General features: G+C 45.3%; 1 protein-coding gene across 2 annotated transcripts in view; it reads right to left on the minus strand.

Annotated features, from left to right (window-relative positions):
* Nucleotides 1-19,756, minus strand: part of LOC8051298 (adenylate cyclase type 1) — a 368,813-nt gene that overhangs the window by 20,159 nt on the left and 328,898 nt on the right. For both annotated transcript variants that reach the window (XM_042293121.1, XM_042293122.1), the window contains exons 12-15: nucleotides 14,512-14,609; nucleotides 14,362-14,446; nucleotides 5,205-5,300; nucleotides 3,136-3,401 (exon numbers count right to left, since the gene is read on the minus strand). In XM_042293121.1, the coding sequence (XP_042149055.1) occupies nucleotides 3,136-3,401; nucleotides 5,205-5,300; nucleotides 14,362-14,446; nucleotides 14,512-14,609 (545 nt within the window). The remainder of the gene's footprint in view (nucleotides 1-3,135; nucleotides 3,402-5,204; nucleotides 5,301-14,361; nucleotides 14,447-14,511; nucleotides 14,610-19,756) is intronic.

Raw genomic sequence — 19,756 nt, forward strand, 5'->3', positions numbered from 1 at the left:
CAAAGAAGCTTCTTGGTCGGTGACATTGCTTGCGAGTGTACTTGGGTCCCACTGTAGTGCCAATAAACTTGCGTAAAGTGAGAAACATTTCACCACGGGCCACTAACTATGTGACTGTGATCAAGCAGTTGGAAATCTGAAATATAGGCACACCAGCGGGGAGTGACGACAGAGATACAGAAAATTGGTCAAAAATACAACAGCAAAGGAACAGCAAGTGCAGCTTACTAGGAGAAAAACTAATCTTTAGTGGCAAGTTTGAAAACAAATGCATTGGTTACTGTGGCAATCGAGGTGAGAAAACCTCTTCAGAGGCTCTCAAACCTGAAGCCCTGACTTGTGTACCGACTCTTGTCATTCCAGGTTCCTTTCAAGGATTATATGCAAACTTCTTCAGCAGGGCTGGAAGAATTTCCTTACCTCTCCTTGTAACTTACCAATGGAAAGGACAAGAAGTAGCTTTTATGCAAGTTCTAGGGACAAGATAATCAACCATGGGCACAAAATTAGCATTAAGCAGACCCTGTGAAGAAGCTTTGGTACACTATTTGCTCGCAGAAATTGAGAACCCGATTTCTGCACGCAACAAGAACTGGGGAGGTTGAGGATTCAAGAAGTGCAAGTTAGCCTTTAGGCAATCCTTGTTTCTTTGTTTCATAAAATCATCCAAAATCTCATCATTACCATAGATGAAAATAATTTACAGTAGTGTCAAACTTGCTTCCCGTTATGCAGTTGCAATATAAACAACTCCTACAGTCACTTTTGTCAACTGCAGGTATCGCTGACAACTGCTTAGGAGATTGAAGTACTCTGGCTTTCATAAGTAATGGAGGAAACCTAGTGCCCTATTTCTTTTAAATGAAAGTGTGCTGAAAGTTGTTGCTGAAACCAGCAGCAATGAAGCAGCAATGAACACAAAAATGTATCCCACTGAATTTAGCAGGACGCTAAATTCCCATTAAATTTAGCTTACAATGGCACGGTACGGTGATGCAACACAAATTCTAACTTCGCTCGTATTAAAGTGCTTTCTTAATTTAAAAAACGTTCGAGCACACCTAAGCACTTCTTATGAGCTGTGAAAGCAGAAGCATGAATGTCGTTCTTCCGCTCCTTTAGTTCGTCTGCGGCATAGGGGCGTGGGCAGCCACGTTTCAGTACTGCCGAGGTAGCGGCCGACTGTCAAGCACGCTCTCGTAAGCCTCGCTGAGCTCAGCTGTTCAACCTCCTCAGAGTTTGCCCGAACAGGCTCTGTGGCCAAGTGGCCAGGCCCGCACCGCCGCACCTCGCCGGCAAGCTGCATGCACTGCGCCGTCATGGAAAGGGCTTCTCTAGTGGCTGTTTTTGGAACCATGCCATACAAGAGCCAATGGGAGCCTCGTTCCTTGATGACGCGTGCCAGCCAATGGGAGCATAATCCATCAGGGAGTTGGCTTCACTTCACTCCTTTGGGAGAGGGGAATTTAGCTGTCGTTTTGCGTGGCTTTTTGCACGGCTTCAAGGCTGGGATGCCTCAGATCGCGGCTTCATTTCGCTTTATTGGGACAGGGGTATTTAGCTGCCTTTTGGCACGGCTGATGACATCGGCTTGCTCCATGAGACAATTAATTTTCGCATTAAAAAAGTGCAGCAAAGCAATGATAAGAGTTTACATAATGTAAGTGTCTTTTTTATTCCTCTTTTTTTTGGTACAACCATTGCATTTCAATGAAACTATCTCTGGCAACTGCTGTGACACATCATACAAGCTTTACAGGTTTTAACGGGCTCGACCGTTTGTGCTTATATCGCAAATAAGACTAATATTATTATTATAAAAAAATTTAACTTGCCTCCATCATTCTGACCTCCAGGAGATCACAGAATGTGTCGTACGTTCTGTGAGCCCCCCCCCCAAAGAAAAGTGCCCCAGCATTTCATCTGCAGTGGTAGGCAACACCTATGGTATCGTATTTACTCGAGTGATAGCCACACTATTTATGAACAAGGCCCTTGCGTCTACTTTCCCATAAAGCACATATACAGCCAATCATCTCATTGAGCATGCAGAAATAGCATAGCGAATAACTAGATCGAGAACACGATTCTCCATACAAATGCAATCTTCGCAGATAATATCTTCGCATGAAGACGTTATCTCTGTCCTCCAAATCGCTAAAATCATGCTGTAAATCGCGGTGATTGGCAAGCCGCGTGCTTCGCGGAAAAGCGGACCCTCAGGTTTTCTTCATAAACAGTGCAGCTATTACTCGAGTAAATACGGTATTATAAATTTAAGGAAAGTCACATATTCGAAAATCCAAGCACCGTATTTGGTCGTGAAGTGAGGTTGGCAAATCGAAACCATTAGAGTGGCCAAGGGGTTTCCAAGGTGCTTTGCACGGCCCTACGCCACTAGGACCACTTCGATTTTGCAAGGTCTATTGCGATATTCATATACAACTTTTCCAGTGCCGATCGTGGCGGGTGACCTTGCTAAGTGTGCTTCTTACAAAACACCGGTACATCGCTGAGAAGCAACACCTGTGGAGCTCGCTTTCCTGGGTGTTGCTTTTTTGCAGTGCACCCATGCTTGGTAAAAAGCGCACTCAACGAGGCTGATCCGCCGCAATCAACACTTAGAAAAATATGAATATTGCAGCTCATCTTGAAGGGAATACCAAATGGTGTATTATTTGAAAATACTATTAGAAACTTCTATTAGTGTAACACTATTATTTTTTTACTTCTCCGTGCCATCAAATCATGTACGGTGTGGTTGCTGCCTTGGTTGCATGGTTACCCACGCACTCCCCACCCTTGATGTAGATTAAGTTTGTACTCTCAGTAAGTCTCCCCCTTGGTGCAGAGGTAAAGTATGAGGCTTAAAACCGTCAAGTCATGGGTTCGATTCTTGGTTGTTTGGTTTTCTCATCGCAGTTTATCACCATTTCTTAGTCATGTATTCTTTTATACGATTTATCTCTGAAGTATGTCTTACACATTCCGTAACAGTTTCCATGGTGCTCCGTCACTCTTTCCGCAGGGATCCTAGCCCTTAAACACAATCTGCGTTAAAATAATGTTGACACGGTTAAAAAAAAAAAAAGAATTCTAAACAAACCACCCCGGCCGAAAAGAGTAGGCGCTCACCCGACCCTCCTGTCGTAGCAGAGGAAGAGGTCGGCGTGAGTGAACTCGACGACCACCACGAAGCTGATGGCCATGGGCACGAGCAGGATGGCCTTGATGAGCAGGGGCAGGCGTAGGAAGGCCGCTGACGGAAGGAAGGCCAGCACGCAGCTCACGGCAACGTATTGGGGCAGTGGGCAGGCCCGGTGGCTCTCCGCCCAGCTGGCATTGGCCGCTTCCACGCTGGCGTTTGGGGCGAGGCAGCCTGGCACAGGCAGGCAGGAAAGCTGCGTGGAAGGACTCGATATAGACCAGAGGTGACTAACCTTTTTACGGCGACAGCTGTTAGTGGGAATCTCCCTGGGGAATTTTCGTCGTCGTCCTTCGCGAAAATTTCCCAGGCCTTGAGTGTGCACAAGCGGCCAGAGCGCGTGTTGGAAAGCAACGAACGTGTGCTGGAGGCGAGGCATTCGAAAGAGACACCATTTTCGCCCTGACGGTGGCTGTAGCCGACAAACCGTTGTGTCGGCAGTCGACCATCCAAACCGACGAACTAGCACACCGTATGGCTAGACCTCGGCAAGTTCGTAGGGGGTCCAAAGAGTGCAACCTTCAGTTACGGCCTTGAGGCTCGTTGTAGGCAGAGTACAGATCAGACACGGGGGTGGAATCGAGGTTGGAAATAAAAATGGTGTAAAAATGCTCAGAATCCTGCTCGGGAGGTAGTGCAGAAACGACGCCAACACCACAATAGCAATTTACGCGAGCGCCGAGCTGCTGTCGTTGTGATGCAGGTTACGCAATAGCATAAATGCACTTCTTAATACCGAGGAACTCCCAACTGCTTTGAATGGCAATCGACGAACCCCCGCCGGTCTCGGTATCGATCCAATAAAGCGGTGAAGATGCTTACGGACCTTGTACGCAATAGTGCGAATACTAAGGAGCGTTTGGCTCATAGCTATGCGTCGGTAAATGGCTCACACCTGCTAAAGCAGTGATTAAACCGAAAAAATTCTTCCTTTAGGAGAGGGACAGCCAGAAAATCAGAGTGCTTGGGAACCTAGGAGGGTACTCTGGGGAACCCCTCGGTCCTTTGGAACCCAGTTTGGGAACTGTTGATATGGACTACAATACAGAACTGATCAAATCGAATTCCTTGTGTGTTGGTTTATAAGCAGCAGAAAGTAAGTCTTCCATAGAATGGAGTCTGGTGTCTCGTAGGTCTCGTAGGTCGTACCCTGGGTTTTGTAACACGCATAATGCGGTGGTGATACACAGCTGCCTGCCAGTATGGTACTCATCCATGTAGAATAAAGTGGCATGAGAATCAAACAAAGCAATTTTCCCTAATTTTGCAGTCAATAACAATATTACCTTATTTTCCGGTTCATAAGTCGCACCACTCTAATAAAATGTTGTTTTGACAAAAAAGGTTGGCATATAAATCACACCTTTGTATTAGTCACACTTATATATGTATATATATTTGTATTGGCATGTCAAAACTGCATTGATAAGGTTGCACATGTGTATTGTGATCGCGATATATGAGGGAGCTAGTTTCAACAGTCTCATCAACGAATCAAACGAAAAACATAACCTCCGTGGTAAAAACGCACAGTTAAAGTCCATGTTTGAACAAAAAAAAAAGTGTCATTAATCTGTAGAATGATTGACTCGAAGCAGCAATCCAATTTACTAGTCCCTGCATCACGCCAGTTCCTGGTACGAGATCACTACCATGCTTCAGCAGCCAAGAAATTGGAATTCGACGACCCCTCAGGAGTTGCGTCACCAGGTACACTACAAGATGTACTTTAGTCCTAATAGATCACTGTCATCACCTGTTACACTTATATGAGAAAGAGTCTTTCTTGCTTACAAATGAATGGCACTTTGAAAGGGACTAAAACTTAATTTCCTGTGCCTACGCTAACAATTCCTGTGCCTATGCTTACAATTTTGCCTCTGCTAGTCAGGCAAAATTTGTTTACCTTTTGCCCCCCCTCGTAACTCGAGGAGTTCAAATAAATTATTACCATTAAAACAAGGCAGTACAAAGGCTTGAAATGCATGACTGTACGTACCACATTGACTTGGGCGATGGCATATATGAAGATGATGGAGAAAATGGTGATCGCCAGCCGCAGTGGGAAGATGCGGCTCAGGTCCCAGCGGATGCACTGCAAGTGCAGGAGATTTCACTGATCAGTCTTTCGAGGGGCCCACAATATTTCAGTTACTAGCATGGTGCCTTTTGTGAAGAGTTTCCAGTTTAAAACGGGGTTGAGAAACATTTTCGAAGAAACTTTTCTGACACTTAAAAAGAAAAGTTTTATGGCAGCAAATGGTGATAACGATCAAGTACTTTCGGAAAGATGATAATGCAATTACTAAATGTAAAGGTGCAAGCGAGTTGGACAAGAATGACGAAAATAATCCCTGGAGAAGGGATTATTTTCCTTTCACCCTTGTTGGTGTTAGAATGGTGGCAGCTGATAAAACCTGTTTGCTCTACTGACGTCTAACCCCTGGCTAGCTCAGTTGGTAGAGTGCTCCACCAGTAATAGAGAGGTCCTGGGAATGAATGAATGAATGAATTTGGAGTTTTCTGGCGCAGCAGCAACATAGGCCATAGTGCGCCAAACACAAGGTAAGGAAATATCACAAGGCTAAATGTTTATTATTGCAGCGGATCAAAATATCAAATATCAATTAAAGAAAACTGTAGTTTAAAGTCGATGTGAAATATTAAACTTTTCTAAAAAGTTAAAAACTTGACTGTACGGAGTAACAGGCTCGTCTCCAAGCAAAAGTGCCAAGTGGAAAGGGATTTGTTTTCTGAAAAAGATTGAAAAGCAAGAGCGGCGTTCGTTATTAAATTGTGGGCATACTAAAAGGATGTGAAGTACACTTAAAGTTTCTGAGCAGTAGTCACACATCGGTGGGTCGTCGTTTCTTAGAAGGTAGCTGTGAGTCAGGTGTGTGTGGCCTATCCTCAGTCGACATAAGATGACCTCATAGAACCTTTCTCGATGTCTGGCGCTGCGCCATTCACTCAAAACAGGTTTAACTTTATATAGCTTATTGTGAGGGTCAGAGTCCCACTCTACTTGCCAAGAATTTTTGATTGTATTTCGTAGTGTGGTTCTATAGTCTGTCACTGGGAGGGTGTCAATTTCAATGGACCTGTTTACACATGCACCTGCAGCTCGGTCGGCTTCCTCATTGCCGTGTATTCCTATATGGCTAGGAACCCAGCAAAAGTGAATAGTGATGTTTTGCTTTATAGCATTCATTAATTTAACACGAAGCAGACAAACCAGGGGATGCTTCCAGGATCTTGCAGAGTTAAGGGCAAGAAGGGAACTGAGCGAGTCTGTAAATATCACAGATAATCTGTATTTTTGTTTGATTATTTCATCTACAATCACTAAGAGTCCATGAAGCTCAGCTGTAAACACAGATGCATTGGCATTAATTCGAATAACACGTTGGTAGGACTGCCCAACCGCAGCGCAGCCAGCATACCCGGCACCTTTCGTCCCATCAGTAAAAAAACTTTTGTCCGTCTCGTAACGACTAGCAATCTCAAAAAATTCTTGTTTTATAACACTAGCGGCGGACACTTTCTTATTGTATTTTGTCAAAGAGAGGTCGCATGTTATAGTTAGGTCATCCCAAGGAGCAAGTCTCTGTTCAGCTTCCATGACAGAACAAGATATGTCAAAACTATAAGTCGCTGCAGCATCCTTCACACGAAGTGCAAAGGGACGTGTTATGGATGGTTTGTTTTGAAAGGCCTGCTCATATTTTATGCTTTCAATCAAAGAAAAATTTGGGTGCTGTGGAAGAGTACGGAGTCTTAAATAGTACTGCATGCTAAGATAAAATCTATGTTTGTCAAGCGACCACTCATTTGACTCGGCATACAAGCTGGGCACGGGGGATGTTCGAAAGGCTCCGGTTGCCAGTCTGATTCCCTGGTGATGAATTGGGTCTAACATTTTAAGTGTAGAGGGTTTGGCAGAACCATAAACAATACTTCCATAATCCAAAACTGAGCGAACACAGGCCCTGTAGATTCGCAAAAGGCAGACATGGTCAGAACCCCATGAACGGTGTGCAAGGACCTTAAGAAGATTTGACTTTCGCTGACATTTTAATCTTAGTTCCTTTATATGTGAGCCAAAAGTTAATTTACTATCGAATGTTAGGCCTAAAAACTTATGCTCCGATTTAACCGGGATGGGTGTACCTTTAATATACAATGATGGCTCCGGAGACATTCCTCGTTTTCGAGAAAAGCAAACAGCCACAGTCTTCTCGGCAGAAAACCGGAAGCCATTCTGGTCAGCCCACTTACTCATCCTGTTTACCGTAAGTTGAACTTGTCGCTCACAGATGGCTAAGTTACATGAAGAAAAACAAATCTGGACATCGTCGACGTAAAGAGAATGAGTGATTGTGGGCGGAATTACTTGAGATAGAGAATTTATCTTTATAATAAACAAAGTGACGCTTAAGACACAGTCCTGCGGCACGCCATTCTCCTGGGGGAAAGGGTCGGAGATTGCAGCTCCCAGGCGTACCTGAAAGCTACGATCCTGCAAAAAGTCAGCAATGCAGTTGAACATTCTCCCTTTTATGTTCATCGACATAAGGTCCTGGAGTATGCCGTATCGCCAGGCGGTGTCGTAAGCTTTTTCAAGGTCGAAAAATACAGAGAGACAAAATTGCCTATTTATGAAAGCCTCGCGGACTGCCGTCTCAAGACGTACAAGGTGGTCAACACTAGACCTGGAAGTGCGAAAACCACACTGGAAATTGCTTAGTAGGTTCTTTTCTTCTAGTATGTAGATTAGCCTGTTGTTGACCAGCCGCTCAAAAGTTTTCCCCAAACAGCTAGTAAGGGCAATTGGCCTGTAGCTCATGGCTTTACTTCTGTCCTTTCCTTGTTTTAAGATGGGGATGACAATAGCCTGTTTCCAGGCGCTAGGAAACTTTCCTTTCGCCCAGATGATGTTAAAAAACTGGAGGAGAATGACTAGAAATGTTTCAGGTAGATGAGAAAGCATGCTAGGGTGAATTGCATCAAGCCCAGGGGATGTAGGCTTTGCAGCAGCAAGGGCTCGACGGAGCTCGGCGAGGGAGAAAGGACAATTATATTTTTCAGTGCAATCTTCTGATCTACGAATTGGAATTCTCTCGCGCTTGGACTTAAACTGCAGAAACTCTGCAGTGTAGTTTTCAGAACTAGAGACTTGTGCAAAGTGTCTACCCAGTGCATTGGCTTGTTCATATAATGATGAAAATGCTTCTCCCTTCTCGTCTAACAGCAAGGGGATTGAGAAAGGATGGTAGTCACCATCCATTCTACCTACTCTGTCCCAGACAATCTTCGCTGGTGTGAAACTATTAATGGAAGATGCATATGAGCAAAAGGATCTCCTTTTCGCCCGTTTCCTAATATAGCGGGCTTTTGCACGTAATTGCTTAAATGCCAGGAGGTTTATGGAAGTGGGATACCTCCTAAATTTTGCCCAAGAACAGTTTTGGCGGTTTCGAGATTCTTTACACTCATTATCCCACCACGGTTTAGGACGTCTCGGCAGCTTGCCGGATGTCTGTGGGATGGACAGACGGGCTGCCTCAACAATTGCTGTTGTTATGAGAGCATTTTTTTCGTCCACGGAGGCCGCTTGCGAAAGATCCAGGGAAGAAGGGATATTTGACTGAAAAAGGTTCCAATCTGCTAAAGAGATCTTCCAACAGGGGGAACGACAAGGCAGCCTGGGCAGGACTTCTAAGGGAGTAAGATATACCGGAAAATGGTCACTTCCATAAGGGTTATCCAATATATTCCAAATAAAATCTGTAAAAAGTGCAGCGGAACAAATTGTGAGGTCAATGCAAGAAAAGGAGTGATTAGCAGAACTGAAATATGTTGGCTCGCCTGTATTTAATACACATACTTCTCTGAGAGATAAAAACCGCGCCACAACGGCACCTCGAGTGTCAGTTCGGACACTGCCCCAGAGGGGGTTGTGTGCATTAAAGTCGCCCATTAAAATAAAAGGTTCAGGGAGCTGATCGATTAAAGTTTCAAGTTGGGCGAGTTCCAGGGCAAATGAAGGGGGGATGTAAATGGAGCAAATTGTAATAAGGCGTTGCTGTAGCAACCTCACCGCAACGGCCTCCAGAGGCGTGTCTAGGGGGACCTCATAGGCAGGAGTGCCATTGTCTACGACAATAGCAACCCCACCGGCAGCGCTAGAAGTAGTCACACGGTCCTTCCTGTAGACTTGATATGATCTAAGAAAGTTGTTGTTGGGTGGTTTGAGGTACGTCTCTTGCAGGCAAAATGCAGAGGGTTCATGCCTCTGCAACAAGAGCTTCACATCATCTAAATTACTAAAAAGACCTCTGCAGTTCCACTGCATAAAACTCATTATTTAAAAAACAGTAGAGCAAGTATTAAAAAGTTAAAAAACTCGAAAGAGAAAAAAATGAGAATATACCGATCAAAAGGGATCTTCAGGTCTTAAAATCTATCTTAATACACGGGGCATTTTTCTTCTTCGTAGCTTCCTTCCGTTTCCCAGTGGGACCACTGGGGGCGGAAGAGGAAGACTCAGATCCCGAGAGGAGGGCGTCCTCGTCAGATCTGGGTCCGCTCTCATCCATTGGCTCCTCTGTTGGGGAGGCAATGGCCTCAGGTTGACCTGCAGAGGTCGACTGCTTGGGGGGCTCCCCAGGTTTCCTCTGAGGACCAGAGTTCCGGGATTGGAGTCCCCGGCCCCGAGGGACCGAAGCAGCAGGTGGGGCAGGAGAGGTCATACCCTGCCCTGAGGTGGATGCTGACGCAGCAGCATCCACCTTGCGGTTAGGAGGCGGTGCCATGGGCACCGCTCCCGAGGTGGACGCTGATGAGGGAGCATCCACCTTGCGGTTTGGAGGCAGTGCAACTGGCACTGCTCCCGAGGAAAGGGGACCTAACGGGAGACGCAGGTCGTCCGAAGACGTCTGCGTTCCCGTCGACACCATTGACCGTGCCGGACCCCTGTGCACGGCCTGGGCATAAGACCCTTTAGAGATAAATGCAAAGTGCTTCTTTGCATCAATGTAGCTTATATTTTCTTTAATTTTTAGTGCAAGAATTTCTTTTTCTTGTTTCCAGACAGGGCAGGATCTGGAATAGGCAGGGTGGTGGCCTTCACAGTTTGAACACAGAGGTTCACTCTCACATGCTTCAGCAACGTGCTCTTTACTAGAGCACTTAGCACACTTGTTGGTCCCCCGGCAGCTCCGCGACCCATGCCCGAACCGCTGGCACTTAAAGCAGCGCAGCGGATTTGGCACATATGGGCGGACGCGGCACTGGAGGTAGCCGGCTCTAACAACTTCGGGGAGAGAGGTTGATTCAAAAGTTAAAACAATGTGTTTTGTTTTCAATTCTACACCGTCCCGACGCAGGGTGATCCGCCGTGCAGCCGTCACACCCTGCGTGGCCAGCCCCTCAACAACTTCTTTCTCCGGCGTATCAAGGAGGTCATCCTCAGAGATGACGCCTTGAACGGTGTTAAGGGTGCGGTGTGCTGTGACAGTGACCCTATAGTCTGAGATGCAGTTTAGCGCTAAGAGGGCGTCACTTTGTCGTTTGGTGTTAATCTGGATGAGGAGGTCGCCAGATGACATTTTCTTGGCATGAAAGTCTTTTCCAACCACTCCCTCTATCACCTTCGCGACGAGGAATGGGGACAGTTTGGCAAGAGGTTTTTCAGTCTCCGAATGCATTACCAGGAATTTTGAAAATTTTTCAGGCGTAGATGGTGTTTTTTCAAGGAGTAGAGCTTCGGTGCGGCCTCTTTTCAGAGGCCGATCAAGAAAGTTTCGCTTGGAACCCATAATAATGGGAGGATCTTCGGTGCCCCGGGTGCGCCACCCACCACGGAGCCCAACACGGGGATAGGTAATGCGCCATAGCAAGAGTGGCTTGGCTGACGACATTACACTATCAGCGCTGCCCAGGCACTATAACCCAGTGTGGTGCTAGACAGGGGTCTATAGCCACCCAAGGTTAGCCCTTGCCGCCAAAGAGGTTGAAATGGAAAAAAGGCGAGAGAAGAGGAAAGAGAAAGAAGAGAGGGGATAGTAGAAGAAATGGCGACTGACTGCATCATCCTGGTCGGGCCAAGCCAGGACACCCGTCTACGAGAAGCGGGGGCCAAAGTGGTGTGTTGCCTCACCTGGGGGGCCCCGAAGGGTCCAAACCTACCCCGGGTTCAGCTCAACCACCAGGATGCCCTTTTCCCCGGACACGGGTTCGCCACGCACAGCCAGACGTGGGTGGGTCTTAGCCACTTTTTACTCAAGGTCTGTGATGTTGCCAATGTGGCTGGGGTCCGTGGTGACGCTACTCACCAAGCACCTAGCACCTAAGGTGCAGGCGCCCCCTGCGGAGCTCGGGGTCCGTGGAGACGCCACTCTCCAAACACCTGCTTTCACAGGTGCCCCCTGCGGGGGAGGTCCTGGGTTTGATACCCGAACCAGGCGGATTTTTTTGGTTGCGCACCAGTCACCTAGCTGTGTTTGGAGATTTGTGTTTGTCCTGTCCCTCTTCTTCCCATCTCCAGGAATTATTTTCGTCACCCTCGGAAAGCTTTGATCGATATGCAGCTGTGTCATGACTGAAGTTACAGATGCAGTGCATAGAGGACACACGCCGCAGATAAACCCATGTCAGAACCTCAGGACTCAGAAAAGTATGCTTCAAGCAATTTTAGCGCACATCTTGTTCAGTTAGCGTAGCCTACATTCTGCATCAAGCGATACCAAATCAAACAATGGGCACACGATGGGACCATGAAAAGGGTTGCAATAAAACCTCCAAAGTGTCCAAAGGCGTGGGCATTATCATGACCCCTAGAAAATATTTAAAGACTTCACGCATATAACAATAAGTTGCAGCTGTGATGGCGATTCCAAAAAAGTAAACCGCAATGCTCTGTCTTTTTTCTTTTCTGCCAGTCGACGTTCATGAATCGAAATGTTATGCAGGCAATGTTTATGCTATAACTAGGATTTCATGTTTTCGGAGTTTATTTCTTGTGAAATTCGGAGAGTGCTTTTTTGTGTTTATTCTAAAATAAATTGGGAATCTATAAAAAAAAAGCTCAGATAAACCCAATCTTTAAACGAAATTTCGCTTAAAATTTGAGGTTTGTCGGAGTTTTCTTTTTATAGATTCCCAATTCTCTGAAATTCGGAGTTTAATTTTACTGTGTTCCCAATTTTTAAGAAATCACAAAGAAAATAAAATTTGGACTCAAAAGACGTACCTTACATTTTTCACAACTCACCTGTACCGGACATTTCTGCAGGTGCATTTGGCATTGGCACACTAGCCACTAGCAATAATAGCTATCCCACGACAAATATTGCAAAGAAGTGTTACCTCAATAACAGTCAATTGACTATTATTGAGGGAGTTACTGGAAAGCATGAAATCTTCAGCTGCACTTCGAGCTTTAATTAAATCTATGGGTTCATATTACAAAAGAACTACCCCTCCTTCCTCTAAGTACAAATAGTATGATTCAAACTAGAAACCTAAACAATGGCTTTTGTCTTGACCCGGAGGTACAATGAATCATTATCCAGAATGAACTTTGACGAGCTAAAAAAATAAACCCTTCTTGGTCAGTAGTTTGAGGTTTAAAAAAAAAAAACTGAAGTGACCTCTCCTCAGGACCGCCGACCCTGTGCTCTTATAAAATCTATTTGCAAAACATTGCCATACTTGCTTTTTATTTTCGTGACCTCGAAATTCCGAGTTTTTCAAATAAATCTGAATTGATGGAAATTTCATCGGCGAGTGTTTTTCTGATTTTACTGGATCTATCCGAGAACACAGAACCTTAGTTATAAGAGTAATATTGTTTTTTAATGCAGAACATGTTTTATTGTTGGCACCCGGCGTTTCCGGTTTTACTCCTGAGATGGAAGACATTCCTGAGACGGAACAAGAGAATGTGAGTACTAGCCGAACACAGACGCAGTGCTTATCTGCTGACTGGTTAGACAGTTGGACACAAGTGCCAGCCGAACGTCTTGTTCGAGTAGGTCTGAGTTACTCCCATGGGTCACACCATGTGATCAAACAGAGTGAGCTCTGGGTTTTTCAGCGTTCCTGCCAAACACGTCACTTTTTTGCTTTCTTATTTTTTCACTTTGGGGCACTTTCTGGATAAGGCCATTCAGAATGAAGCCACAGCGCAACGCAACTCTTTCATCTTCTCCGTTCTGGTATGTCTCATTCTCGGAGTTATGGTGACGGAGTTGCCAAGGCGCCAGGAAGAGCGGTGCAGCGATCGCATCTAGCTCGACATTGAACCACATTCTATGTTACCCCCGCCCCTGTTACAATAAGGGAGGAAAGGGCCGATTTTTTTTTTATTCACTGTGTTGCCCAAAATATGCACCCCTCATTACATTTGTTCTCAAATAGGGGGGTACCAGACTACCAGTACAAACATTTCAGCTTCCAAGTCTTTAAGAATCGTGGTGGTTATTTGGCACCCTCTATCGAACTCGATAGATAACTTTAGATCTAAATGAGGAGAGGGTCGGAATCACAAACATAAAACAACCAAATCGCAACATTTGATGTAAAGAATTTAGGAAATACATATACCGTAATATCCTGAGTCATCGCCCATCCACCTGCTGCGTGAAATTTATAAAAAAAAATGGGGTGGGCCACGTCTCAGGGGGCAAGCGCAAAAAGTTTAGAAAAAGCTGGAGAAACGCCCATTTTTCTGTACATACCTAGTGCAGCTGCACAGGAGATACATTAAACTCGAAACTCAGATTAATTTCCATGTTTTATGCAAGAAATACTCATGAAAGACTGTTTTACTATCGCAAAGGCCATTCCTTGCATACGCGTGATGAACACCGTGGTGTACTGAAGACCGTGGTATACCGTGCGATTAACTCCACAGTATACGTGAAGCTGCCCTATATTTTACGGTATAGGGCAGCTTCATGCGACATACTCCTGGTTCGAAAACTCGCCAGGTGCCATGATGATAAACTTTCACTGTAGCGTCTGCCATGCAAACTAATCGGGAAGGTTGCAGACACTGTTCGTCAACATGGCGGAATACGACTCACCGCAGGAGAAAAGGCGTTTTGTGGAACCGCCGCATGGAGGGCGAGGTTGAATAAAAACAGTCTCACCCTGAGCTGTGCTGCCAGGACCAGGATGAGCAGAAGGGAGATCCAAACAAAGGCGGTCACGGAGAGCAACAGCAAGATCAGCGTCCTGCAACCAAGCAGAGAGGTTAGGACACTGACCCCTAAGGAAACCGGCCGATGCCAGCGACTTGCCTGGGCAGCACGATAGCTTGCATGGCACTCAGCAAGAGCAGCACGGCCAGGATGCAGGCTAAGCTGTTCCCGAAGCCGTGGTCCTTCTCCTCGTGGTACTGGTTACAAAGAGGCAACAGGGGAAAATTGAGTTTCATTTGGCATTTATAGCCATTCTATAAGAAGGACCATTCACACCCTTGCGTTTGCTTACAACCGAGTTCTTCTGATCGCTTACGACGAGAGAACACACTGGCATGCTGGCTTCATCAATGAGGTGACCCTAGAACTGCATTCCACTAGGACAAAGGTTTTGTGGTCAAATATGCGTACTATCTATAAAAAATGGTCCTCAACACTGTCAGGCTTTTCGAGCCTACCAGAAAGAGAGAAGCACGAAAAAAACAAAATATAAGGAAATGCAACGTGTTCCACGTCTACCAGATAGATGGCGCCAGTTTGCTCTCTCGCTGTAAGAGATCCCAAGAGGTTTTAAAACATTCAGTCGGAAGCAGTTGCGAATGTGTGAGCCAGACTTTAGTTATTAATTAGGGCATATAGGGTGTTTCACTACTGACTGAGAACAACATAAAGTAAGGACACTTGCGACTACTTATGACCATACCTCGGCAAAACTCACTCATGAGTGCACTCACTCACCTCTCTCACCCTCACCGATCAGGCGTGAGGTGAGGGTGAGTGAGTTCAAAGGTCTTGAAAACTCGTAAGTTTGAGGTTCAGTGAGGGGTGCGAGTTCGGTGAGGTGTGCGAGGTCGGGGAGTTCATGAGTTTCGTGAGTTCATGAGTTTAGTGAGGGGCATGAGTTCGGTGAGTTAATGAGGTCGGTGAGAGCATAAGTTGGGTGGGGGGCGTGAGTTTGTGAGTTTGGTGAGTTCATAAGCTCGGTGAGGGGCGCGAGTTCATGAGTTTGGTGAGGTGTAAGGTCCCTCAGGGGCCATGGGTTTGATGAAAGTTTGCGGGGTGATGTCGAGGAAGGGCAGGTCATGTGACTTTTCCATACACTTTCGGGGAAGTTAAGTTGATGCTTGCTTCGCAATGGCGCTGTTAGCTCGTACGGCTGGTTCTCTACGAGCGATTGGAAAGGAGGAAAGGTGCCTATTGATTCATTTGCACTCTTCGGCTCCAGCCCGCTTTGCGGCTGCTTGGTCTGGTCTTTTGTCGCTGGTAGCTGCCTCGTGGCGGGGTGATGAGAGAGGAGGCAGGGCTCTCCCGCTCGCCTCAAGGGGTGTCCAAACAGGACACTACAAAACGCACGACTCCGACAAATCGTGAAAATTGAAGCGGACACGCCCGCTTCAATTTTCACGATTTATCGGAGTCGTGCGTTTTGTAGTGTCCTGTTTGGACACCCCTTCAGTCGCTCTTGTGTTGACTGCAAGGCACTGATATAAGTGCGGCGTTTTGTTGTTTCGTAAAGACAGGAACAGGGTACTCCACCGGTATACCTGAGGGCAGACGTTGCTATTTCGAGTGCGCTCGTCTTATGCACGGTTGCTAATCCTGAAGTCAATATTAAAATGAAAGCTGGCTGGGAACTGTTTGCCTGTATACTTGTTTGCTCAAGCTGTACCCTGGAGTTAGGTAAAAAAAAGTAGGCATACACGTCTTCATGCTCGAGTATGCCCGAAATGCCGGACTTGTCCGCAATGGGGTTTAAAGGCTGCTACATTTATTTGGTAGCATATAAAGTTAATTTGATTCTGGATTGTCATAGAACAATTGTAGATGATAAGTTTTTAGATTGCATCCAAAGAGATATAAGACAATCTTTTTACTTTCAATATTGGTGATAACAAAGCAACGTTCTATCGCGCTATCCGGCATCCTGTTAGTCGCTTAAGAGGGGGCCATTGAGCATAGTCGGAATACTGGCTGCACACAAAAACGTTTCGCCTGCCGGAGAAAGGGTTTTCTTACTAGCTCCAATACATAGTATTTTTATATTAGTTATGTTTCCTATATATTATTCATCAACCGGTACGGCTCGTGCCGGTGCACGTCTCAGTCATTCACGGGTAGTGCTATTGTTTTTTTAGCAACATGATTTATATTTATATGAGTAAATAACAGCGGGGAGGAGGTAAGATCCAAACCTAAGTAATTATAAAAAGATTTGATATGTGTGCATGTGCGTGCGCGTTTGGAAGCAAACTTCCCCCCCTGAAGAAATTAAGCACCCCAATTTTTTGTATCTAACAAAACAAACCTTGAAGAATTGTAGACCGTTTATTTAGCCCTTTAACCCACAGATCAACAATATTGTAGACCTAAGTAAAAAGGACACTAAAATAAGGCGGAATCTAAATACAAACACACGTCACTAAATTTAGCGTTTTCGAGACACATGTTCTTCATCATAGTTGATAAAACTATTAACAAAGGGCGGATGCGGCTGCTTCATGGTTAAAGGAGCGGGTTTTGTCATTCGCTGGCATTCTTTGTATTGACCGCACTCTGGCCGCTGTGGGAAGCGTTTATCTTAGGCGAGCAAATTCATATTTTCCACATTCAAAAGAGCATGCATCAGGAACACGGTATAGAAATATTGTTATGCTTAGGTGCTTGAAAGACTCGCAGGCGGTTCGCGATCATAGTCGACAAAATTGTTGAGCTGCCAGTTCAGGGCAAAGAGGCGCACCTCATGCTGGTACAGCCAAAGTGTTGCAGGCATGCCGCTACGGCTTTGATACTGAAATTATTTATCGACAATAGCGCTTGTATTAAAACTAAAGTAATGGGAAACATTTAGGCATACATTTCATGTCCTAAGCACAAAAAGAAAAACACTTACAAAGCGCTGTGTAAATGCTTCTTTTGTATGTGTGTTTGTATGTGTGTGTGTGTCTGTGTGCGCGTGCGACTTTAGAGTATCTGTTTCTCTAGCGCGCTGTTGCCTCATGTCCTAGTTCCCGCGTATTTTTTTTAGAGATGATTTTGTGCAGCAGGTAATATCCATCAAGAAATAAGACTCTGCTTATTGATCTGGTTGCAATTCAGGAGTATTCTTCTTTTTGTAGCCATGAACTAGACTACGTTCTACAGGAAACTCAGAAAGGAGTGAGGTGTAGCGCTTCTTTGGCTGCACTTGAGTGCTTCTGAACTTGAATCGAGCGATGACGACATACTTCGTGAAACAGAAGGTGCGGACACATCAGAAAGGTCACCAAGCAAAGACTAATGCGCGACCACAACTTTTGATTCGAATGAGGAACGGGTTCATCGCGTCGTAAACGCTCGCTCACAGCTGCTAGCACCTGCCCTCCAAAAAAAAAAAAGAGCCGTAGTCGTGCGCTCATTCCCGTTCCTGACGACTAGGAGGATGAGGGATCACAGGGAACGAGTAAGGGTCATGCCACATCAAGAGAATGGAACAGAGCTGACATCCCCAAGCTGCCAGTTTCAGAAAAGGTCCACGAGCCACCTCATGAAGTGGTTTACTCCGTACGCCTACCACACGTTCATGTTCACTGAGCCGAGTTGATTGGCCTGAGAACCTTCCAGACAAGCTTATACAGCCCACAACAGCAAGGAACTTATATAGCAACAGCGCCCGAGGAAATCCGAAGCTTTTTGGGTATACTCGTGCTTATGGGCGTATAAAATTTTCCTTTACTGGAAGACTGCTGGCCACGGGACAGACAATTTTCCCGAGTTGCTGACGACATGCCGTTGAAAAGGTTTGAGGCACTGAGACGTTAGGTGCACTTTGCTGATAAACTTGCAAAACCTGGGAGTGGTGAGCGGCTTTTCAAGGTGCGGCCTCCGTTTGAAAACCTACGGACACAATATTTTTTTTTTCAATATTCCAACAGAAAGCAAAGATAACATTGACATGGTGATGGTAGCCTACAAAGGCACACGTGCAGGAATCTTGGGACAGTGTGTCCGCAACAAGCCACACAAATGGGGTTTCAAAATTCTTGGCAGATCCAGCTCCACCGGGATCATTCATGACCTCCTCCTGTACCAAGGGTACATTATTCAACATCCCCTCTTTCCTGATAATGAAAGCCTCCTGGATGGCGCTAAAGCCGTCCAGCGGTAAAATTGCTTGTGACTGCCACTGCGGAGCCCAGGTTTAATGTTAACATCAGTGCACTCCCGCTGACCTTGTACCGTAACTTTACCCCTAACTGGCAGATCAACAAAATTGTAGACCTTTTGTACCTAGAATAGTTTTTGATGAAACAGTTTCATATTTATTCTGGTATGTATTAGTGTGTTGCGGAGACGAAATAAAGGTACAAAAAAATTCTAGTCTCACTGGTTTTTATCTCGCCAGTTAAAGGGTTAAGTAGCATGAATGCACCCTTCCCCCTCTTCAAATATATCATGAATTTCCAAATTACGCTACAAGCGAAATAACTGAATTATTGAAAGCAAACGAACTTGTGCTTATACCAGTGGGCTATTTATTCATTCAAATTAGTGAAGACAAACTAAAAATTACCATCCAACAAATTAATAAATTATTTTAATAGAGAATGCAATTTTGTATGTGTAATTTGTAAATATTTGTATTCAACATATTGACAGGTTTGAACACAAGTACACATTGTCTGAGCAACAAGAATACCGAAGGCATCTGACGCTGATCACAATTTTATGTCAGGATCCATAAAGCATAACATTTTACGAGGCACAGATTTGGTAAATTAGAACGTCCCAGTTTTAACTGGTATGTGCGGTGCAACAGAAAATGAGACACAATAAAAGAATTACTATACAATAATATGTTATGCACAAAGTTTTTCAATCGTTTCTTCTTCCAGAAAAAGATATATCCATCATGGTATTTTTAGGAATATATCCACCACGATATATTTGAAGACAGACCCTTTCAAAATAGTTCTACTTGAAAACGAATTGCCTTGCAAACTGTCAAAAACAAAATACAAACACACGGTGGTGCGTGTTGGAATAATACTAATTCACACCTGCAAAAACAGCAATGCAGACGCTCACTCCGTACTTGCATGAAGTTGTCGCAAATGCTTGAAACAAACAGTGGACACCGTAAAGAATACTTCGCGAGACTCGCGACAAAGCACCCTTGTATATCCCAACAAAGCGCGCCTTCCTCAAGCTCTCGGCCGGCGAGCGCAAGGAGTTGAAGCGAAACAAATAAAAAGACAAACATTCCTTCACTTGGAGACATGACGACTGGAGCTGGAGCAGCGGAAGACGGCAGCGATCGTGGCAGAGTCGTAAATGCTGCGCAACTCGTGCGAAACACGAGCACCAG

Source organism: Ixodes scapularis, unplaced genomic scaffold, assembly GCF_016920785.2.
Source record: "Ixodes scapularis isolate PalLabHiFi unplaced genomic scaffold, ASM1692078v2 PGA_scaffold44__24_contigs__length_19508400, whole genome shotgun sequence".
Taxonomy (NCBI): domain Eukaryota; kingdom Metazoa; phylum Arthropoda; class Arachnida; order Ixodida; family Ixodidae; genus Ixodes; species Ixodes scapularis.